General features: G+C 33.8%; 1 protein-coding gene across 1 annotated transcript; it reads left to right on the forward strand.

The window, feature by feature from the left end:
- Positions 1–87: 87 nt before the first annotated feature.
- On the forward strand, positions 88–4,451 carry Bub3 (mitotic checkpoint protein Bub3). Its single transcript, XM_068762310.1, has 5 exons — positions 88–437; positions 506–730; positions 1,104–1,374; positions 2,628–2,760; positions 3,929–4,451. The coding sequence occupies exons 1-5, from the start codon at positions 225–227 to the stop codon at positions 4,083–4,085; spliced, it is 999 nt and encodes a 332-aa protein (XP_068618411.1). The 5' UTR covers positions 88–224; the 3' UTR covers positions 4,086–4,451.
- The last annotated feature ends 18,207 nt before the right edge of the window (positions 4,452–22,658 follow it).

Below are 22,658 nucleotides of genomic sequence, written 5' to 3' on the forward strand. Positions count from 1 at the left end.
ATCGATTTCATTTTATACGTTTCCAAAAAACAAAATAAATATTTGCCTTGGTCTCATAAAATGTTACATTATCTGTACTATGTCAAAATTGTCAAAAATTCGTGACGGCTCCGCTATGCATGCTGTTTATTGTCAATTTATTGCACTTTAAAATAACGTAAAACATAACAGACTTTTATTATTTTCAAACTGTTTATATAATTTTTAACAAAATTGCTTCCACAATGACTGTAACACGGGTTGCGGAGTCCCGCACCGAGTTTAAACTGAAGAGCTTACCAGAGGACGCGATCTCGAGTGTCAAATTTGCGCCAAAATCCAGTCAGTTTCTGCTCGTGTCGTCGTGGGACTGTTCCGTGAGGCTATACGACGTGACTTCGAATATTGAGAGACACAAATATAATCACGAGTTGCCTGTTCTCGACGTTTGCTTTAGGGTAAACTATTATATTATTTACTTATTACTATGTAAACCTTTAAGTAATACACTGAATTTTCGTTTCAGGATGCTGTACACTCTTATAGTGGAGGTCTGGATCAGACCCTCAAGATGTACGACCTTAATGCGAGCTCGGAAACAGTACTTGGTGAACATAAAGGTGCCATTCGTTGTGTGGAATATGCTAACGAGGTGAATGCTGTGTTAACTGGCAGCTGGGACGGCACTGTTAAGATGTGGGATAGTCGGGTACCCAACTGTGTTGGCACGTACAACCAGGGAAATGAAAGGGTAAATTAGTTTATTATAGAATAATAATTAAAATGGTATATATAAAGTCATCTCAATATTGGTACAGTCAATAGATGCCCGTTGCAAGACAGGTATCCTCTAAAAATATTTATGGAAGAATATACCTTAATTGCAATACTTGGTGGGTTGGCAATTGCAGTCTGGTATTATGCAGAAGAGGCTCCTGTATCTTTTGATTAAATATTTGTTTGTTGAATAATAAACTTTTTTTCTATATATTTAAAATGGATTTTGAATATTCATTATATTTAATGGTAATCCAATGAAGTTTAGCACTATGTCCTTGGTACAACTGGTGTGGATAATTTTATAATTTTATTATCCTGATTAATAATAAAATGAATATTTTCAGGTTTACACAATGAGTATAGTTGGTGAGAAGTTTGTGGTAGGCACATCAGGTCGTAAGATATTTGTATGGGATGTTCGTAACATGGGTCATGTAAATCAAAGACGGGAATCATCTCTGAAGTACCAGACAAGGTGTATACGAGTGTTCCCCAACAAGCAGGGCTATGTCCTTAGCTCGATTGAAGGAAGAGTTGCTGTGGAGTATCTGGACAGTAATCCTGAAGTCCAGAAAAAGAAGTATGCCTTCAAATGTCACAGGATTAAGGATGGTGGTAAGTTTTTAATTATGTTATATAGAAATGTATTATTAAGCAATTATTGTACAGGTGATTGTTTATAGGTGTAAAAGCTACACCGGGGTAAATAAGCAACTTACTTCCTGTCAATTAATGTATGGTACATTGCGTCCAAAAATGAATGGTTTTAATAATAAAATAGAATATTTAATGGAATCAGGCGTTACCTCGCGGAAGTCCATACTAACTAAGAAAAGGACCAATATTTAACCATTTCCGCACCTGCAGCGGTAGTCGTGCAACAAAGTGCACTGCCCGCCAGCCCGCTGATCAATGCGTGTGCTGAAAACAACGCAAATCACACAACCGCCACCGCCAAATCACTCAACACGTGTTTTACCCCTCCACGGGGCATCTTCAAGAGTTATGTTACACCGATTAGTGCCAAAAACAGAGTCACTAATAAAATAGAACATGATAATATAGTAAAACAAACCATATCCAAAATTCAGGTTACTACATATGAAAGTTAATTATCGTTTATTATCTGTCTTTGAAAGTAGAAAAATGGGAGCTATTTGTTCTTTTTTCAACTAAAAATTTGTCTTTTTTTTTTAAAGAAAAATCAGCAAATTGTTACTAAACATGAATATCTGTTTTCTATTATGACATTCATTTTACCAGATATTTCAAGTTATGTAAATAACATTCTGACTAAGTCCTTTTTGCACCCTGGTTATTTAAGCCTGGAGAAATTGCATTTATAAAAGTAAGTTGAACATTAAATTTTTGATACAATACCTAGCGATAAATTTTGCAATTCAACCTTTGGAAAGAGACAATCGGATATGAGTGTGGAGTATGCGGCTTCCCCCAAAGATATCTTTGAGGGGATATACCATAATCATCACACTTGGCAGGTTAGTTGGCAATCGCAATGCAGTATTATGGTATGCAGACGACACTACTGCATCCTCTTGAAACTTGTTTATGAGCAGTCGCAATCCCATATAGATACACGTGGTGAATTGTTTGAAATTGTTTCCTGAGAATTGAACCTGCAAGTCTCAGTCCTCTACCACTGGGCTACCATTGACCTCATACAGTATATAATATATTTTGTAAAGAGGTTAAAAATGATATGACCATTTATTAATGGAACTTTTAGTGTTTTTTAGTTTTGTCTCATTTTATATTTTTTTTTGTGTTACCAGAAGTGTCTAGAAGTATCCCGTACATAAAATGCAGTGTAAATAATGTTAATATTTGTGTACCAATTTTAATTGCAGGTCTAGAAAAGATTTACCCGGTGAATGCAATAAGCTTCCATTCTGTATACAACACATTCGCGACGGGTGGTTCTGATGGCTATGTGAACATATGGGATGGATTTAATAAGAAACGTCTTTGTCAATTCCACCGGTAACACTCTTTCTTATTGTTCTATGTACTAAATATTTCTAGTGCTGTTAGCCCTAAGGCTTTTACAGCTTTGTAAGATATGAGTTCACGGAGCGGAAAGGTCCGTGAACTATAACTAAACATTTAGTATTCTTAAATATATATACCTCTAGGTCAGTGATGACCAACCCGCGGCCTGTTAAGATATTAATGCAGCCCACCATGCTTTTCAAAAATTGAATTTATTATATCGATTTTCTCCTATCAATATATTGTTATAATTATTAGTTCCAGAATTTTAAGAATTTTGCAGAATACTACCGATTTAAAAATTATTATAATTATTAATATAATATTAGTATTGTTCTCATTAAATAAAGAAATTTTTAATAAAATTTATTTGAGCCCTGAGAAATTTTCGCTTTTGTTAAAAAATGATGTCTTATTTAAATTTTGATTAATCACAATTGACCACCAATCATAACCGAGTGACAAGTAGCTACTATCTGATTAAAAATTTCTAGTGATTTAGTTTTTTTTTGGTCTATTTTTGTTTGTTTTTATTTTACATTAAAATTTATGTATATATAAAACTATTTTTTGTAGTAAGGTTTTGCTGATTAAAAAGGCCCATTGATTAAAATGGTTGCTCACCCCTGCTCTACAATATTACAATAAGGCTCTATTTCTGAGAAAAAGATCCCTTTCAGGATTATAATTTAACCACTTTGCATGACTCCCACTACATTGTTAGTAATTTCAAAAATCTCCTATTGCAATGATTACATGCCAAAACAAATTGCCTAAAGAACTTTATACCTATTAAAATATGAATTATTTTTAATAACCACACCCACTCTACACCCCTGGGTTGAATTTAGTAAAAGTCGTTCTGATCTGATCTATAGGCGAAAGGCGTATTCCTACGAAATTGCAAGTTTCTAAGCCTTGAAACCAACCTTATTTATCTAATCACTTTAATTTTGAATATATAAAGGATGTTGTAATAGTCACTTGATTCTTTTATAATTCTTGCAGGTGTATAATTTGTCAAGTAAATTTTAGAATTTTAAGCATTTCGCCTGGAACATTCTGTCAGTCTGGAAATGTCTTTTATTTATATACAGAACTCTACTCTTAGTGTCATATTTTTTAAAAATCTAATTTATGTATAATATTTAAAATATAGATACAACACGGCGGTGTCATCTCTATGTTTCTCCCATGATGGCTCTGCCCTTGCCATCGCCTGCTCCCAGCTGGACGAGACGCAGGCGGAGGACCAGAAGCCCGAGGACATCATCTACATCAGATACGTCACCGACCAGGAGACCAAGCCCAAATGAGGCATGGATTTCACCTGATAGACCTGATCAACATCTTTGGCTTTATAGACATTATTACTTTCACTTTTTTTTTGTAAACTTAGTACAACTAACTACTTTTAAATTAATCAAAAATAAATTGTCACTGTTTATTTGTAAGTAATTTCAAATGACACCTTATATTTCATCTCAATAAAATATCCATGGTTATTTATGGTAGAAGTAGTTGCATTACCATTTTAAAAAAAATACTAATCAAAATCTGTTTATCATGTTTTATGTGAAAGTTCATTACAATGTGTTGTCATGAATAGGTTCCTTGAAAATATTTATAATCGTTAGTTAAAAAATAAAGCCCGAAGTTATGCTATTTAAAAAAAAATCATATAAATTTGTTAAATTAATCAGATAAATTAATATATGTATAAGTTCTTTAAAATGTGATGTTTAGAATTGGTTTTAGGAAATATCCAAGATTGTCTTTCGTTATAAAATTAAGCCTGGATTGTTGCCATTTTAAAAAAAAAATCATATCGTTTAAATAGACGATTTAGGTTTTATAACAAATTGTTTACTTTTTGTAAAAAGTTTTGATGGTCAATGATCAACTTGAATGAGTTAAACGCGTCTTAGAATGTTATTACCTCCAATTGTACTAAACATCATAAATATATAACTTTGAGCTTAAACCTTCGTTTAAAGAAAACCTAGCAATACGTCTATTAAATTTAAACTGGCAAAAAGCTTGTATCTACTATGTCAAGTTTATTGCTGTCAGTTGTCAGTAGCGCTGTCAATTCTTTTACAGATTATAAATAAAAGTGAATAATTTTTTTTGTGCAATAATTTATGACATTTCTGTCTGTATGTTCTTGTTTTGTCTATAGAGCCATTCGCGGTCTGTCGGGTGTTGGTGAAGTAGTTCCGTCAGTGATGTACTTTAAGTGATAAGTGAAATTAAATTGCGAAGTTTATTAATAAAATAAAGACTAGGTTACTGTGTTTTATTGTGTACGCACCTTTACTTAAATGCCTTTTTAATAGAGATGTTTGAATTATTTTATTTTACACAAAAAAAATTCAGGATTTTATTAAATATTGAATAAATCTCAAATGATGTTCACTGTTGGACATAGTTCTATCCATAAATTTTTGATAGGACCTTTTGGATTATCATGATACACAGCACTAAATGTAATATAAATTGACAATTAGCTAAATTTGAATTTTTGCCATCTTATAATTAAAATGATGACAATGTGGAATCATTTATATATATATATATATATATACATTATTACAGTAGGTATTATAATGTATGTATATGTTTTATATATATATTATAATACCGATATATTATATATAAATAATACATATATATTTGTATAAATTTTAATCAGAATTTAAATATACAAGTGATTTTTTTGTCACCTAAATCTGGGATCTGCCATTAACAGAATAAAATGAAAAATAAATAAGATGTATAAACACTTAATATCATGTTAACTTGTTTGTAAGCAGTGGCAATCCTATATAATTAATGCACAAAGTGTGAATTATATGACACTGTATCCAGGTAATTGAACCCGTGACCAACGTCGGGAGTTTCGGTCTTTCCGCTGGGATACCACTGCTCATCATTGTAGATGTTCTACTCTTTAATTACCGGGCCTCCATTCCAGAAACATTAAATCCTAAATTGGGTTCGAGCATGGTTTTATTGAACATCCTGTTTATATAGAAAACAGCTCCAGTGACTCACGACCGAACATTTTAGCGACCAATCTTATTTTTTTTATTTTTTATATTCTAAACACTGTTAAAATTGCTATTTTATACTCCTAACATAATTTCTCTTACCATACAAGTTTTTAAAATTTGAAATTCACTGCAATTCGAAAAGTAAACATGACGTTTGTCTTTAAGAAACAGTTTTAACGGATTACAGGCAGTCGAGCGCTGATAGCAGTTAGTCAAATCTTTTTAGCGTTTAATATGCTATAAATAGCGCGTTAAAAAGCATTTTATAGCAGATTAAAATATCCTTAATATTTATCTTTTTTAGACCATCTGAAATGTAATTTAACAGTTAGATGTAATATTAGGGGGACTGGGAAGTATTATCGCTTTCTTAGGTTAAATTCACACGACTACATTTTTAACAAGTTATTATTTCTAATCAACAAAATATTCACTTTCGTTATTAACAACTTTTTGTCATCTAGTATAGAAAATCAAGGTCGGAGCGGTGACAATCAATCGGTTTTTCTGTAAAATATGTCGACAGAAACGACATTACTTTCAGATTCCTCTAATATATGACACTTTATACTTTTATCTTTATCCTTATTTCCCCTCAAGGGGTCTTTTAAGATTATTTCCACTGGCATGTTCCGTACCTTTGTCTTTACAATTACGTTTAATATTTCCGATTTTTTTGTGCTAGCAGTTCTACATGTAACAGTGTTTACCAACTTTCTTTAAAGTTTTTTTTTTTTTAATTTAAAACTTACGTTCTTAATTCATTGATGTCTTGTTTGTTTTTCACGACGCCCTAATAATGTCCTGTTTTTAACATTACGGTGCGTGCAACCACTTCCTGATCACTCCTGGAGCGTTAGTTTTATGAGCTTAGCGGTTTCTTAAACCGGTATGGTGTAAAACTAACCGAGGTAAGTCTCTCCATTCTACCATCGCTTCCTTAATAATTGGCTAAGCGTCCTCGATGAATATCATTCTTTTTATCCAAATCGAAAAAGAAATCTTTTGACACATATCGATAGTTTATAATTCGATTAATATCTATTTTAACAATAATCGATTTAATAAATGAGTTGACAGTTAATCGATCATGTATAATTATGACTGTGCAGCCGATGACGTCGCGTGTTAGGGAGAGTAGACACGGCGACGCGCGGCACGCAGCGCGCACGCGTGCGTCGCCTGCGAACCATTGGCGGTCGCAGCCACGCCTCGCGTCGCTCTGCGTTGACGAGTGTAGACCAATTATTTATGTTGTTCTTAATTCAAGTCACCGGTGACACTATGTCCGACGCATGGGTTGCTTCGCATTTAATTTCAATATTATGTTGATAATTCTTTTACATTATTCTCCATTTAGTATTAATAACATAAATTGTTTACGTACTTGAGGATAAATAAAAGAATTCAATTTTACGAACAGCGCAAGAGCGTTCGTCTGCAAATTTTAGGGGCCTGTTACTTACAGCGGCAGTAAATCGGCTGACATGAATTTAAAAATAAATATGCTTTATATTGATATCAGTATCATATAAACGTGAAAGAAATTAAAATGTCGACTCTTGCTTCACGATCTACTTCTAGATTACCACCTTTTTAAAGTTAAACCAATACCAACCTTAAAAATCATCGACCATTCACAAGTCAATAAGTATTGTTATCTTTTGCCCGATTTATGTAAAGAATTATGTTTCTATGGAAATTCCGCTCACGATGACGTAATATAACTCCTACAAATTATTTACTTTTATTGCGTTTAAGAATCTTTATAAAAAAGTGGCTTCTGTGTTACTTCTTATTTATTCCTTCAGCTACCTTCTAGTATAATACCTGGTTAAATCAGTCCGGGTATTTTAAAAATTTGCCCAAATTAACAGACAAAAAACAGGCAAAAATTAAAAAAAAACGTGATCTTGGTATATGTAACGTATATTAATATACATGTAGTAAAAAGCGTTTATTTTAGTATTACAAACAGGCACTCGCAATTTTATTTATTCGTATAGATGTGTTTTATAATTTTTGGAAAGCTGTCTTAAAATTTTATAAAAAAAGTAAATCTGTCAATTACAAACATTGCTCTCTCATGTAAATTATCATTATTTACAATTTATGTCATAGGTTTAGTATTTAAAATGAAAATTTTGATTTTCGATTTTGTACTACCGTAAAACAAATTAAACTTATTAGTATTTTTTATTATTATTATGGCATTAATTAAACTTAGAATTCTTGGTCGATAAATGTTTCTTTTGTCTTAAACTTTACGGTTAAAAAAAAAGAAAGCAATTATTTTTGTTCAATTTAAAGTGAAATTATTCGTGTGAATCGCGGGTAAACGCTAGTTTGTAACTAACATTCAGCTCTATTAAAAGCGGGACCGGAAAATCTTTAATAGTATTTATTCAACGGCATACCTTTCGCGCCAAATTATAAAAGCAGACGCTGTGAACGCGCGCAGAAGAGAATTCGCGTATCGCGTTAAAACGTCGTATTTCAAACATTTTCAAATTAACACATTTCGCATGCACACACTGCGAGCGCCCGCGAAAGGATTCTGCAATTAAATTTAAGAGTACTTTCAAGTCTGCAACACTGCTGATGGCGGGAAAGTTTGACGTCTAGCTGTCAAAATAAAGTCGATATTCGCACGATTGTTGCGCACAGATAATATTGCGCGGTTGAAAGACTCGACCAGTCCAAATTACTGTTCAAACAATGGTCATATTTGCGACCACCTAAAGCCTTCTTAGAAATGTTACTCGCGTCGGAGTACGAAGATGTATTTGCGAACGCAATATAACCCCCTGGCTCGTAATTATATTCCACTATTAGGAGTGAAGCTAATTGAGGAAGTAATACACGTCCAGTTGGCTTTTGCACGCCCACAGAAAACTACTTTCTGTTTACTGAAATCATGGCCTGTTCAAATTTGTAACGGCTTCTGGAAGTTACGTGTTGTTTCTAGAGAGCGCGCGAGAAACTACTAATGAAGATAAATCATTATTTATGAATTGTGGCTTCCGTTTACAAGATTGTTTTACTATTTTACGAAACGAGTCTCTTTGTTCTCTACGCCATTTTAATGATATACAATAACCGTTTTAATATTAAAGAAACAAGTTTCATTGTAATCAAAATTTAAATCACATTTTATGCGTTATTTTTTTGCAACTGTTTTATTGGTAAAATTCAAATAAGGAAAAATTTGATTAACTTTCGGTTTTTAACTGTTTTTTTAAATAAAAATATTAAAAACCTATCTAGTTTACGTTTTGATTTTTTGATTAATAGACAATTTTCCTTGTTTTGATTATTATAGCAGCATAGCCTTGTGCCTTCTTTTCTTTTCGAATACGATTTCTTAATAGGCATTTAGTTGGAGCATCACAAAGCAATAAGTTGTAATGTTTACTTAAGAAATTATCCACGCAAAAGGTGTAAGGTGGCCATATTTGCAGCCGTAAATTTGAAGGCGTCATAAAAATAGTATGTGACACGAATTTTTGCATGTTTTTGTACAACACTTCCAATTATGTATTTACATAAGATTCAAATTGATTTCACTTGACCAAACCAGTGGTTAGGTGATCGTCGACTTCGTCTTCTATCGTCTACTTTCCTTACAACCAGTGGTTTGTCGACCTTATCTAATTATCTTTGTGTGTTGCGGATTGACATATAAAAACTTTTATAATTATTAATTTAAAAATTGCCAATACAAAAAGAAAAAAAAAAAGAAATGTCAAATTATTAATAAACACAACATGCGATTGTGTGGTGTTTTAATAATTGTAATTTTAAAATAATTAGAAATTAGAAACATCCATAACATTGAGCGATGTGGCCAAAATAACTAAAGACTGTAAGATATTGCGAAGAGCCTATTATTAATCTTGAACTGGTCGACGGTGGAGGAATCCATGATGTGATCTCTGGCTCAAGATATACTCGGCTTCGACTGAAGCAAGCGGAACTACGGGTCCGATTGGACTAGTGTACTCTGGAACTAGTGCCTATGCGTGAACGGTAGGAATCTGATGAGGAATAACGAATCCGACACCAACGGCCCACGCTATCGGAGGCCTCTTGTGATTCCACTATCCTGGCTACACAAGGGTAACAGTTACAATAATAATTTATTCTCCAAATTTTCCTATTTCCAAACTTCTCCTTCTTCTTCCTTCCATCTTAATGTCTTTCATTGCTCTTCTGTTCGTCACAATTTCTTGCATTTCGTTTCATTCTTAATATTCCTTTTAAATCTCGCCTCACTTACGTCGCCTTCTCTCAACGAATAACTACAGGTAGTTACATTTTGTTTATTTGGTTCATTTTTATTTCTTTTTCTTTATATATTTATACATTTTAAATTGTGTTTATTTACTTATTATTTTTTATTGTCTGTCAGATTTGTAGTGGCTAAGTGGTTATCTATAGATGTGGGATATGTTAGTATGCCTGGTTTGGTGTGTGTCCTGGCGTTCGGCATCACGCGGTAGCTCGTTGGATGGCAACACGCGAGTTACCGAAGCAAGGTTACTTGCCTGATCAGCAAGAGGATAATACACACCCCATCCGGGTATACTTTAGACCAGTGGCGTACCTAGGGGCGGCATTTTTTATATTTACTTATAGTTGTAAAATGCAACTTATTCATTTCATATTTATTTTCTTTCTTGAATAATAAATGAAAATTCTGTTCCCAACATTGTAATTTTTTAACAATTTCAATCAGTGTCGCTAGTTGCGAAAGAAGCTTCTCAAAATTGAACTTGATTAAAAATTATCTTCGTTCTACAATGAGTCAATTAAGACTACAAAATCTTGCAATATTGTTAATAGAACAAGAAATTACAAATAATATAAATTTTGAGAGCATTATACACGATTTTTCTAGTATGAAAGCTAGAAGAGTAGATATTATATAAATATGTTTACGAGTGCATACAAATATGTCTAAAAAAATTTACTCTGTGTATTAATTAATATTGATTAATAACTTAATAATTTATTTATGTGTATTAATTTATAAAAACCACTATTTGATTGACTTATAATAGAAAGGGCGGCAAACTGTAGATCGCCCCGGGCGGCAAAAGTTCTTGGTACGCCACTGCTTTAGACTAGATCCCGTGATGGGGAAGTGAGTGCGCCTACAACTCATGTACCATGTCCGGATAATGTAGGAGCCAGCTGCCCTGACGTGTACCTACAATTCCATCACCTGTTTGGACAGTTAGGTATTGCGTACGCGCATAAGGCAATCACCTTAAAGAGTACTGTTGTCAGAGACAGTGGTGGAAAGATCTACCATAAATAGATCCATACCTTCGCGCCGGTGTCCTGTACCCATTGGTAAAACCTAACGGTTGGGAGCTTTGGACAGTGTAATTAATAAATTAGTAATAGATTAAAGAGAGTACGTTCATGATGACACGCAGTGCAAACTGTTTTTTTTTTTAATGAATGAAATAAAGATTTATTATTATTATATAGATCATATAAGAACAGATTTATCGAAATTCCACCAGCCACAGTGGCCCAGGCGGTGTTCAATATTCTGTTATGTCTATATAAATTTTCACTGCTAACTTTTTTTTAATTGGGATTGGTCTTCGTTTTAGGCTACCTCTCGTGCTCCCCTGCCATGGTAAAGCACGGACTATTTATACAAATAATATTAGGGTACCAGGAAATTAATATCGTTTCTGTCGATATATTTTACAGAAAAGTCGATTGATTTGTTACTGCTCCGGCATTGAAAATATCTGTACTAAATGGCAATAGGTTGTTATATATATAACGAAGGTGAATATATTGTTGATTAGAAATTAAAAGTTGTATAAAATCTAGTCGTGTGAATTTAACATAGCAAAGCGACATTACTTTCCGGTCTCTCTAATAATTTTTCTTAAACTAGCATTTTATTTTACTTTTGTTTTTTAAACGTTATTTGCCTTTTAATATTAATCGACTTTTCTTTTTAATCGACTTTTAAAAGTATTGCAGTTTATTGACACTTTTCTTTCTTTTTTTGTTTTATTTAAATTATTATATCCTTTATTTGTTGGCTCTTATTGTAAATCCTTCCTTCCTACAGGTATCCTACCTGGACTCTCTCTCTCTCTCGTTCTCTAGGGGAGGGGGGGAGGGCTCAAACAACCCCCCCTCTCCTCCCTCTTTTATCCTTTATTGCATCTGAAACTGGTAATCCGCGTCTTCCGCGCCAAAAATACGTGACTGCCGGTTATTAGATGCACCACGGTCTGGTCCACTCCTGATTTAGGTTCAGGAGGGACTTTCTTAAGCCTGTGAAGGTACTCGGAGAATCCTCCGTGCCCCGTTGGCATCTGGACAAGGATTATGTCCGCCACTGAGCACTGCTAACATTTCAGCACCTTCGTGTATAGTTTTTGTATAAAGTCTATGCCATTAGAGATCACAAGGTTAAAGAGACGATGGAGAAATATTAAGAGCGTCATTAGTGAAGGTTTCATGCGTGTAGGCGGGACCTCAAACCGCAAAACTCTGATCACACGCGCACAGAAATATCACACGTATTTGCATCGCGATATCATTCTCTAAGTGTCAAAATCGCTTGTCATATTTCAGCGTGCGTGGGTGGATTGGTAAATTAGGTTGGCCAAAATGCAAGATAAATTTGGACACGTCTTTTTTTTTCGCTCGACATTTGTCTTAGCGCGTAATTTGAATTTTTCGCCACACCCATTGTAATGTAATTTAAGAATTGCATGATTTTTGTTTCAATATTAAATAGCACATCAATTCACTGATAAATATAATGATTATGTAAAAACATGACGTGTATTATATTGAAAAAATGTAGTCAAAATACCTTGGTTTTGGCGCACGAAAACAAATAATGTATGTACATATATTATATATATATATATATATATATATATATATATATATATATATTACATCTGTAAAAATTAATACCTCTTTCCCTACGTGCTACATGCCATAAATTCTTCAGACTGATTTAACTGATTTCATTCGCCTTTTTAAAAGTTTCATAAGTTGTACAGGGTTACGCAAAAAAATTACAAAATTGCGCAGAAGTTTTGGGAAAGTTTAAAATAAAAAACAAATAACTTTTAAAATTTCTCGCGCTAAACAGTTCATATGACAAATTTTAATATCGTTTAATTGTTTATTGATTAATTTATTTATTTTGAAATTAGAATATCTATAAATCTGTAATATGATTTATTTCTTTAAAATTATACACATTTTCACCGAATTTCTTTCGTCTGTTATTCTCATGTTTGAAGCATTTATTTTCCGAACTGATGATAGATTCAGGTTGTAGTCAATACAATATATAGAGCATCCTATGTTGAAGGAAGAAATATAAAAGTCGTAATATAAATTTAAATTTAGAACTGATAAATAACATTCATGGTGGAATATCTGGTCTATCACCCAAATTGAAGGCCCTTCTGCGTTCTTCCATCATCTTTATCAGTTTATCCGTGAGATAGAGGAAGCTAACAGGAAAACATAGCGAATAAAGAAAAAAAATACTGACGCTGGTATAAATATTAACACATGTGAACAGTGTCAGGTGTGCAAAATCAAATGCGAAAGAAAACAAGTTTCCACGTCTTCGATTATCGATACAGGAACATCACGCTGTGGCAATTTCATTAAACTGATCGAAAGCAGATTATAAATAATTTATGACGCATCGGATACAGAGAAACGGAAATGTTAATTGACATTTGGATCTGTCTATTCGGTATATGTCAAATGCCACCTGGTGTTCAAGAGTCGTAATCAAAGTGTGATTCTACCTTACACCTTTTTTTAGTTTAAATTTTATTTTATTTTTCAAGTGTTGCAAACTAAACTTACAATATTACATATAAATGATGGATCATATAGATAATAAAATGGAAGGGATTAGCAGGAAAAAGAAAGGTAGGAATAGCAAATAGATGGAGGGTTGAATATCTAATCGAAGTCACGGGGAAGTATTGAATGAATCCAAGACAGAGAAAGAGACACATTGAAGAAATTGGAAGATGCGTTCAACCAAAGAATAATTATTCTCGTAGTTATAAGTGAGGGTATAAATTACTAATATTTCGATTGTAAAATAAAGATATTTAAATAACTTTATTGGAGACTGCAAATACTTTCAAGAATAAAATGCATATCATAAACACTTTTTGTTAATTATTTAGATCTTTTTAAATATAATATAATCGCAATGAAAGTATAAAATCATGTCCATAATTCATTTAATATTGATTGAGCGTGTGGCATTCTGCCTAGGGTTGGTAGGTCTTGGAGGTAATAACAAAACGGAGTCCAAAGCAGAAATGAGTATAGTGATCAAACTTAGTCCATATTTATACCAATTATTAAAACTATGAAAATATTATTCGACCAATGAAATAACACAAAACAATTAGCCAAACACAAGACGAGAAGTATTGTAGGGTGCTCTATTTTGCACGACGTTAATATAGAGCAGTGATTCCCAAAATGGTCTATATCGACCTCTAGGGGTCTATGACAACCTGCAAGGGGTCTACGTCAGCGAAAAAAAATTTGGGAGTCCATGAAATGATAATGGGGGTCCACGATAGTGGATCTCAACACATACACTGATGGTATCTATTTACTTACATCATACTATCTTATAATATCAAAACATTTACATTATTTATAAAAGTACCTATGAAGTAAAACATTTATTATATATGTTTATAAAATTGTGTAAGTTGTAGGATGTTGGTATTCGCTTTGTGGTCGCAATACATTTGAACTTGTAAAAACCTGAGAGTCGCAGTCTCAGAGCTTTGCTACCTTGCACTGTCTTGTTCGATTCGTCACTATATAAATACGAATGTGGGACAAATACGTTTATTTATGTGTGTCAACATGTGTTTTTACTTTAAGTTTATAACACTAAACTTCACTACAGTTAGAAATTTACAGGAAATCAATATCAGGTAAGTAGGGTTGGGTCTACCAAACAAAACATGGCAAGGGGTCTACGACACACAAAAGTTTTGGGGAACTCTGATATAGAGCGCTTTTGCGTGGGATTCTCCTGTTCGATGCGTCTCTGATGATGACGCGTTGTAGTTCCTACAGGCGTGCTTTTTTCTTTCCTACAATCTTTTATTACCTTTTAATATTGGTATTATTATTTTCTTAATTATTTCACACGGCTTCAAATTTGCCGATAGCCCTAATATTATTAAGGCGATTAAAATAATCTTCCAATTGTAACAAGCAATACCGGAACCGGAAGACTGCGTCAAGTATGATAGTGTCAGTAACTATCAGGTTACTACCAAATATGTGTTTCATCATCATATCAGCTGATAGACCCCCACTACAAAGCATAGGCTTCCCAAAAAGATCACCACGATGATGGTATTCCAATGCTTGTATCCAACGACTTTCTTCGACCTTTATCTAACTAAAGAAGATCCTAACAGCTACGCCTCTATCGGCTCACCAGAACCACTGAAGAAAATTCACAATAAATATTTTTTCTACTTGTTTTACAGCTCGGTAACGTCGATATATACCTATATATTCTACTGACATATGTTGTTCGGTGATATAAGTTCGACTCTTGAAATTTTGGGACATAATAAAAGTTTGTACACGCCTGGTCACCCTACACACTTCAGACGCGAACAAGCGAATGATGACCGCAACATTTTCGAAGCACAATTAATTCCGTTTAATTGCATTTCATTAAATATATTCCTTTAAATTATTGTCAGATACTAGAACCTAATTAATTTAGACAAACTCATTATCTATGATGAATAACGGCACGTCGATACGTTTTTTTCCCAAACGCCGTGTTGTTTAACAAAAATATTGGGACACGCGTGAAATGGGATGTTATTACAATTGTAATTAATTGTAGGTTGTAAATAATAATTAGTGTAACGTTTTGTGGGAGAGTGCGTGCCCACAAGATGGCGGGTCAAAGAGTTTTGTTGCGTAATCCAACCGAGTCTATTTAGTGATTGGATCGTTCGTCTCTTTCGAACCGTGCGTGGAAATAAAATGCTGCATTAGTTTTGTAGACTTGGTTTAATATTTTTTTATTGTATGACAGTTGTGCGAAGTTTATTATAATAAAACACACACGTTCGCATTTTTATTAGCGGTACGGAAAAATTATACAGAATGATTGACTATAGTTGTAAGAGGTTCAAAAAGGGCGAATGTAAAGCTCATTTGGCAAATAATATATTCTACACCAGAGTTCCCCAAACTTTTTTGTGTCGTAGACCCCTTGCCATGTTTTTCCGTGTTGGGTAGACCCCCTACTTACCTGATATTGATTTCCTGTAAATTACTAACTGTAGTGAAGTTTAGTGTTAAAAACTTAAAGTAAAAACACATGTTAATTTTTAACATTTTTTTAAAAATATTTTCTTAGCACGTTCCTTTTCAAGATTCAGGAAACGAATAAATGTATTTGTCCCACATTCGTATTTATAGAGTGACGAATTGAACAAGTCAGTGCAAGGTAGCGAAGCTCTGAGACTGCGACTCTCAGGTTTTTACAAGTTCAAAATGTATTGCGACCACAAAGCGAATACCAACATCCTACAACTTACACAATTTTATAAACATATATAATAAATATTTTACTTCGTAGGTACTTTTACAAATAATGTAAATGTTTTGATCACTATCGTGGGCCCCCATTTTCATTTCATGGACCCCCAAATTTTTTTTCGCTGACGTAGACCCCTTGCAGGTTGTCATAGACCCCTAGGGGTCGATACAGACCACTTTGGGAATCACTGTTCTTCTCGTTGCTTCTCGCTGCTCTTACACTCTATTACTAAATCCCTCTTGTGAACCGTGGTAGCCCAGCGGTAGAGGATTGGGACTTGTGATCGCAGGTCGCGGGTTTGAATCCTGGAATGCATTCTTATGTAATTCACACATTTCCGTTAATTTTATAGCAAGGATGACCAAGCTCCTTGACAGTTCGAGCCATTGTTCGAAATTTGAAATTATTCGCGAGCCGCAATTTAATATATTTTTTCCAAAAAAATATTTATTGAAATTATATGACAAAAGTAAAAAATAAATTTAGTAATATATTTTGTGTATTATTAGATTAATCCAGAATTAAGTGACCCAATTTGGCCATGATTATGTTATTTTTATTTTGGACTATAGATATTGTATCGTGTCATAACACCAGAGAATAACATTCTTAAGTAATTCTAGAGTTATTGCTTTGCTGGTGGTGGCATCTACAATTAATGGAGACAAAACCTTGATGACACATGAAGTGTTGATCTTTAACAAGGGTGGCCAAGCTCTTGTATACGCATTTAAAATATGCAAACGAAATTTTTTTCCACAAAAAATATTTATTGAAATTATATGACAAAAGTACAAAATATGTGTATAAAAGTTACATATAATTGCACACGTATATGACAACACTCCTAATAATATTTAAGACGGTTAGTTAATTATGATCGGTGCTTGGATTTCGCTAACTTAATGGTAATACTTTTTTTTTTAATTCGACAATCAATCGGAGTCAAAAATATTTGTTCAAAGAGCCGCCTGTTTGGCTTCCCCTGCTATAAAGGATTGCCACTGCTCACAAACAAGTTTACATAATACCGAATTGCTATCGCCAATTCGCCTGCCAATCATGGCGATTATGGTATATATATCCATAGATATTTCTGGAGAAGATCTTGCAGGAGGCTGATTTGGGCTGAAATAACGATATTCGTATATAATTATCATATCTGTGTACATAAGAATATTAATAAATGTAAAAACAATTGTTACATCTATTCTCTAGCCATATAAATATAAATCACTTATTATTATATATAATTGCGATGTACATAATGTTGGAACAGTGAAAAAGTAACCTATTTATACCTATCTCTTAGATTAATAAAATCAGTAACATTTTTCTTGGTAACTGTGGCAACGGTTTTACAATGTACTTCAGCGTAATCTCTTAATTATCATATAATAAATTAAGAAAAGGACCAATATTTAGCCACTTCCGCACTTGCAGTGGTAGTCGTGCAACAAAGTGCACCGCCCGCCAGCCCGCTGATTAATGCGTATGCGGCAAACAATGCGAATCATTCAACCGTCACCGCCAAATTACTCAACACGTGTTTCACCCCATGATGCATCTTCAGGACTTATGTTACAATAACATTTATCAGCGGGCTGGCGGGCGGTGCACTTTATTGCACGACTACCACTGCATGTGCGGAAGTGGCTAAATATTGGTCCTTTTCTTACTTAGTGAAAAGGTAACCTATTTATACCTATCTTTTGGATTAATAAAATCAGTAACATTTTTGTTGGTAACTGTGGCAACGGTTTTACAATGTACTTCAGCGTAATCTCTTAAATATCATATAATAAATTTAAACTTGTAAAAGAAGTATTATTACATTGTTAACATTTTGTGATAATATTATTAAAGGGAGCATAGAAATATAATAAGAAGGAAGCGGTGGAAACTTTATAGAAGAGTGCAATTTAATTGTTTAAAATTAGAAAAATATTTCTTTACTCAAGTAAAAAACGTTGTTTATTTTAACAGTATAAGTTGTAAGCTATCTGTGAGGAGGGCACCATCGCCTCACGGCAGATAACAACGACAGGCAAGCGTTCTGCAAGTTGCTGCAAGAGGATAGTAGAGAAAGTAATGAAAATGTACAAAACGGATACAGGTCGATAGAAAATAAATAAATTAATAAATGAATAGTTTTGTCAGTCGTTGTATTTCGTGCGACAGAGATAACGCACTACGAATTCGAAATTAGTCGATTGTCTCTTTCCAAAGGTCGATGTGCAATATTTATCGCCGGATACTCTACAACTAACAGTCGCTAAGTTTCTTAAAATATTATCTGCCTACATTGACAGGTCAATTCATGCCAACATTTTAGATTTATATAGTCTAATGCAAATAAATTTTCATGGATACCCGCTTTCAATTTGTGAACCTAAATTTTTAAGTTATGTAAATATAGACCTCAGTCGAGTCTAACGTGAAACTTAGGGGTTCCACTTGGATCACTTAAGAAAGGTAAAGGTAAGTAAAGAAAAGACGGTTCCATGAAATGTTTGTAAGCAGACAAGTTTCTATAGGAAAATAACAAACTATTCCCTTTTTTTTTGACCTTTGTTAATAATAATCTGTAAGTGGGTGTAAATGTCCCGGCAAATGTTTCGCGGTATCTAAATATATTAAGACACTTATCGAGTTTAATGCGTATTGCTCCCCGTTTAAATGAAGATAAAGCGCGTTACCCTATCTTAATGTATTTCAATTAAGAAGTAGTCGGTGGCTGTTCTAGCAATTTTCATTTGTTAACGTCGCTTATTTTGCGCGGGAACTGTTTAATTGTCGGCCATGTTGTTTTGCATGTATTTAACTTTTTAAATATGCTCATTTTATTATAGCATTTAGCAGTTTATTTAACACTTTAATATAACGTTATTATTAAACTAACATTTGCTATTATATATAAACTTTTTGGACAATTATCCGATTATTATTACTTTTCTAACCTATTATTTAACTGCTACATCTGCTATAGTCTCAATGCTATACAGGCTGATAGGAAATATGTGTAAAAGCTTCAAAGAGGTTAATAACTGGACATTACATTTTTAAATGTATATCATATCAATGTTTTGACTCTAAATAAATATTTATTTGTTTCAAGTGACCTGTAAAGTGAAACAGTGTGAAAAGAAGTGAAACAGGAGCGTATCATTTTTTATTTTCGTGCGTTAGACGTTCCTATTACTGTCAAAGTATGGAACGATTTGGCTCGCAGATTCCTTGTTTAAAAAAAGTCACATTTATACAAGATTGATAGTGTAAGCTATTTTTATAATGCGTTCGTTATGGTATTATTCATTTTATGTCGCGTTTAAGTAAATGATTATTAGATTTATTTTTAAATATATAAATTCTTTTTATTTGCAGTTGTAGTTTTAACCTATAGACGCTTATTGCAAGATATATGCCTCCAATATAAGATGTCTATGGGCGATATACTATAATCGCCACGCTTGGCAGACAGGTTGGCGTTCGCAGTGTGTTGTTGTACGTAGAGGGCGCTGCTGTGCATCCTCTGGAATCTTGTTAATGCGCTTTAGTAATCCTATATAATTAATGCATGAAGTGCGAATATAAGATTATCTCCGCTACCACTTGGCTATTAATGCTATTTTGAATGAATATTCATTCTGAATAAATTAATAATACTGCGAACAACTGGACCGCTTGAAGCAGGCGATCGACCAGAAGCGTCCAGAATTGGCCAACAGGAAGCGTGTAGTGTTCCACCAGGACAACGCCAGACCACACACTTCGTTGATGACTCGTCAGAAGCTACGGGAGCTCGGATGGGAGGTTTTATCACATCCACCATATAGCCCGGACATAGCGCCAAGTGATTACCACCTGTTCCTGTCCATGGCGAACGCCCTTGGTGGTGTAAAGTTGAATTCAAAAGAGGTTTGTGAAAAGTGGCTGTCCGTTCTTCTAGTTCTTCGCAAATAAGGAGAGGGGCTTCTACGAGGGAGGTATTATGAAGTTGCCGTCTAGATGGAAACAGATTATCGAACAAAACGGCGCATATTGATGAACTAAATCCGATCACTGTAACACTTTTTATAAAGCATTGAATAAAGAGCAAAAATCGGAAGGGAGATATTTGACAACCTATTATTTAAAAAAAATTGCTATGCTTTTACAACGCCGATTTTAAAAGTGGCGATCATGGCTTATCTCCGTATATAATAAAGCTAGTGATGCTTCCACACTATTTGGTAGAAGATATAGAATCAGGTCATTTGCCATTCAAAGATGGCCGTAGTCCACTCTGTTTGTCTATTTCAGATGTTGTTTTGGGTTCACATAAAATATAAGGCTATTAGGTTTTGGTCCCGTAAATAGCTTCAGTCCTAAATTGTATTGTTTCTGAAGATGTTAATGCTGTTAGTCTTAAGGCTTTTACAGCTTCATCGGTACTGAGTTCACGGTGCGGAAGGGTCCGTGAACTAAATATCCTGTCCTAAACCATTGCACAAGTTATGAACTATGTATTTAGGTCTTACTTTCACACATTGGACTTTACTTAACAATGAGTAATGTTTGCTTTCTTATATATTTTCTCTCTTTCAGTTTTGCATGATAATACTTATTAGGCAATAGAATTATTTGTATAGACAGTATCGAAGCTTCTTATAGATAATAAAGTACAAATCGGCTTTCCAGATTAATCTGCATGCAATTTGTTATCCTACCTCCATTGTCGCTGGCTGGTATAAATAAAGGCGGTATTATTTCCGCGAAAATAAGAAAGAAAAAAACTTTAAAAACGTTGACGCCATCGCTCATTAGTCAATGTCAGGTGCAGATAAACAAGATGGCGGCTAAATACATTTGAGTTTTATCGTGATACAGTTGCCAACACATCTCTGTCATCTGAAGAAGGAGAGGAACGAGGCTCCATTAAGAACATGCCTTTAAATTATGCTAAAATGTCCGCTATCTCCGTCTTAATGGAAAACAGGTGTGAATTTATGAATTGTGTAACCTCAGCGATATAGTGCGGACGCCGCGATGTGTTGGTCACAATAATTTCTCTTTAATAGGCACCTATAATAAAGTTATCTGCCCGGCGGAGTGCGACTGTGGGAAACGCAAACACTCGCGACTCGCTAATACGGAATAAATTGAGACGCAATAATATCAACACGTGAAACGAAACGCGCCTATGAAACAGAGACGTCCATCTTTGTTTGACAGTTCTAAGTGACATTAGAACACGGAGCTACTATTATATTGATGTGGCATTTACATTAATTAAACTATTTAATCAGTTATTTATTATATATGCATTTATACATCTTATTACTCACATAGAGATCATTTGCAGTGAATTAGTTACTATAAATAAATCCAAGCTATGGCCTTAAATGCTAAATGATCTTTAGCCATTCTTTTTTTTTAAATAATGGTATATAAATTTATTCAGGGTAAATATTAATTCAAAATAACAGTAGTAATACAGCGGTAGCGGACTGGACGCTGCGATCGTAGGTCATGGCTTAGATTACCATGATACAATCCACTGCAATGTCACTGCTCACACAGATTTCTAGAGGATGAGCAGCAGTGTCCTCTGCGTACCATACTATCACACTAAGATTGTCAACCCGCCTGCCAAGCGTGACGATTATGGTATATCTCTCTTTAGATTGCTTTGAGGGAGGCCTAATGCCTTGCAGTGGGCGTATATGGGCTGAAACGCCCAAATATTCATTTATACTTATAATTATATACACATTATCATTTACCACGTGGAAAGTTGCAAAGAGCTGTGTTTACCAACCTTTTTTTGTGCTTTGCTCCACCATAAAATTTTGCGCCCCAATATACGTATATAAATTTTATATGAAAATTTCTCCCTTAATAGATGAATTTCCCCCTTGTGGGACGTATGTCTCACATTGGGAAACACCGGCCTAGAGTAAGGTACAAGTTTATCTTTATTTATACTATCCTTCTGTATTTATAGTAATAATTAGAGTCGTATATTTATAAGGTATTGTTATTTTAATTAAATTTTTGAGCGGATCATTTTGACCAGGGAATGGAAGTAATAAGTTTTTTGCATGTTATTTGAAATAAATCACTTAAAATGAGGAAAACTGGGCGTCTTTGTGGTATACAAAAATTGGTAGAGTTTCTAAAGAATTGAGTCAATTAAAGTCGTAAAATGCGAATATGTG

The sequence above is a fragment of the Battus philenor genome, unplaced genomic scaffold (genome assembly GCF_028537555.1).
Source record: "Battus philenor isolate CCGP_79_NKW_IND1 unplaced genomic scaffold, ilBatPhil1.0.hap1 SCAF_16, whole genome shotgun sequence".
NCBI classification, from domain to species: Eukaryota; Metazoa; Arthropoda; class Insecta; order Lepidoptera; family Papilionidae; genus Battus; species Battus philenor.

Excerpts from the sequence above, each read along its gene's own strand:
- Bub3 (XM_068762310.1), top strand. The coding sequence starts at position 225 with ATGACTGTAACACGGGTTGCGGAGTCCCGCACCGAGTTTAAACTGAAG. Across the intron at positions 1,375-2,627 it reads TCACAGGATTAAGGATGGTG|GTCTAGAAAAGATTTACCCG; the intron begins GTAAGTTTTTAA and ends TTTTAATTGCAG. Across the intron at positions 2,761-3,928 it reads CGTCTTTGTCAATTCCACCG|ATACAACACGGCGGTGTCAT; the intron begins GTAACACTCTTT and ends TTTAAAATATAG.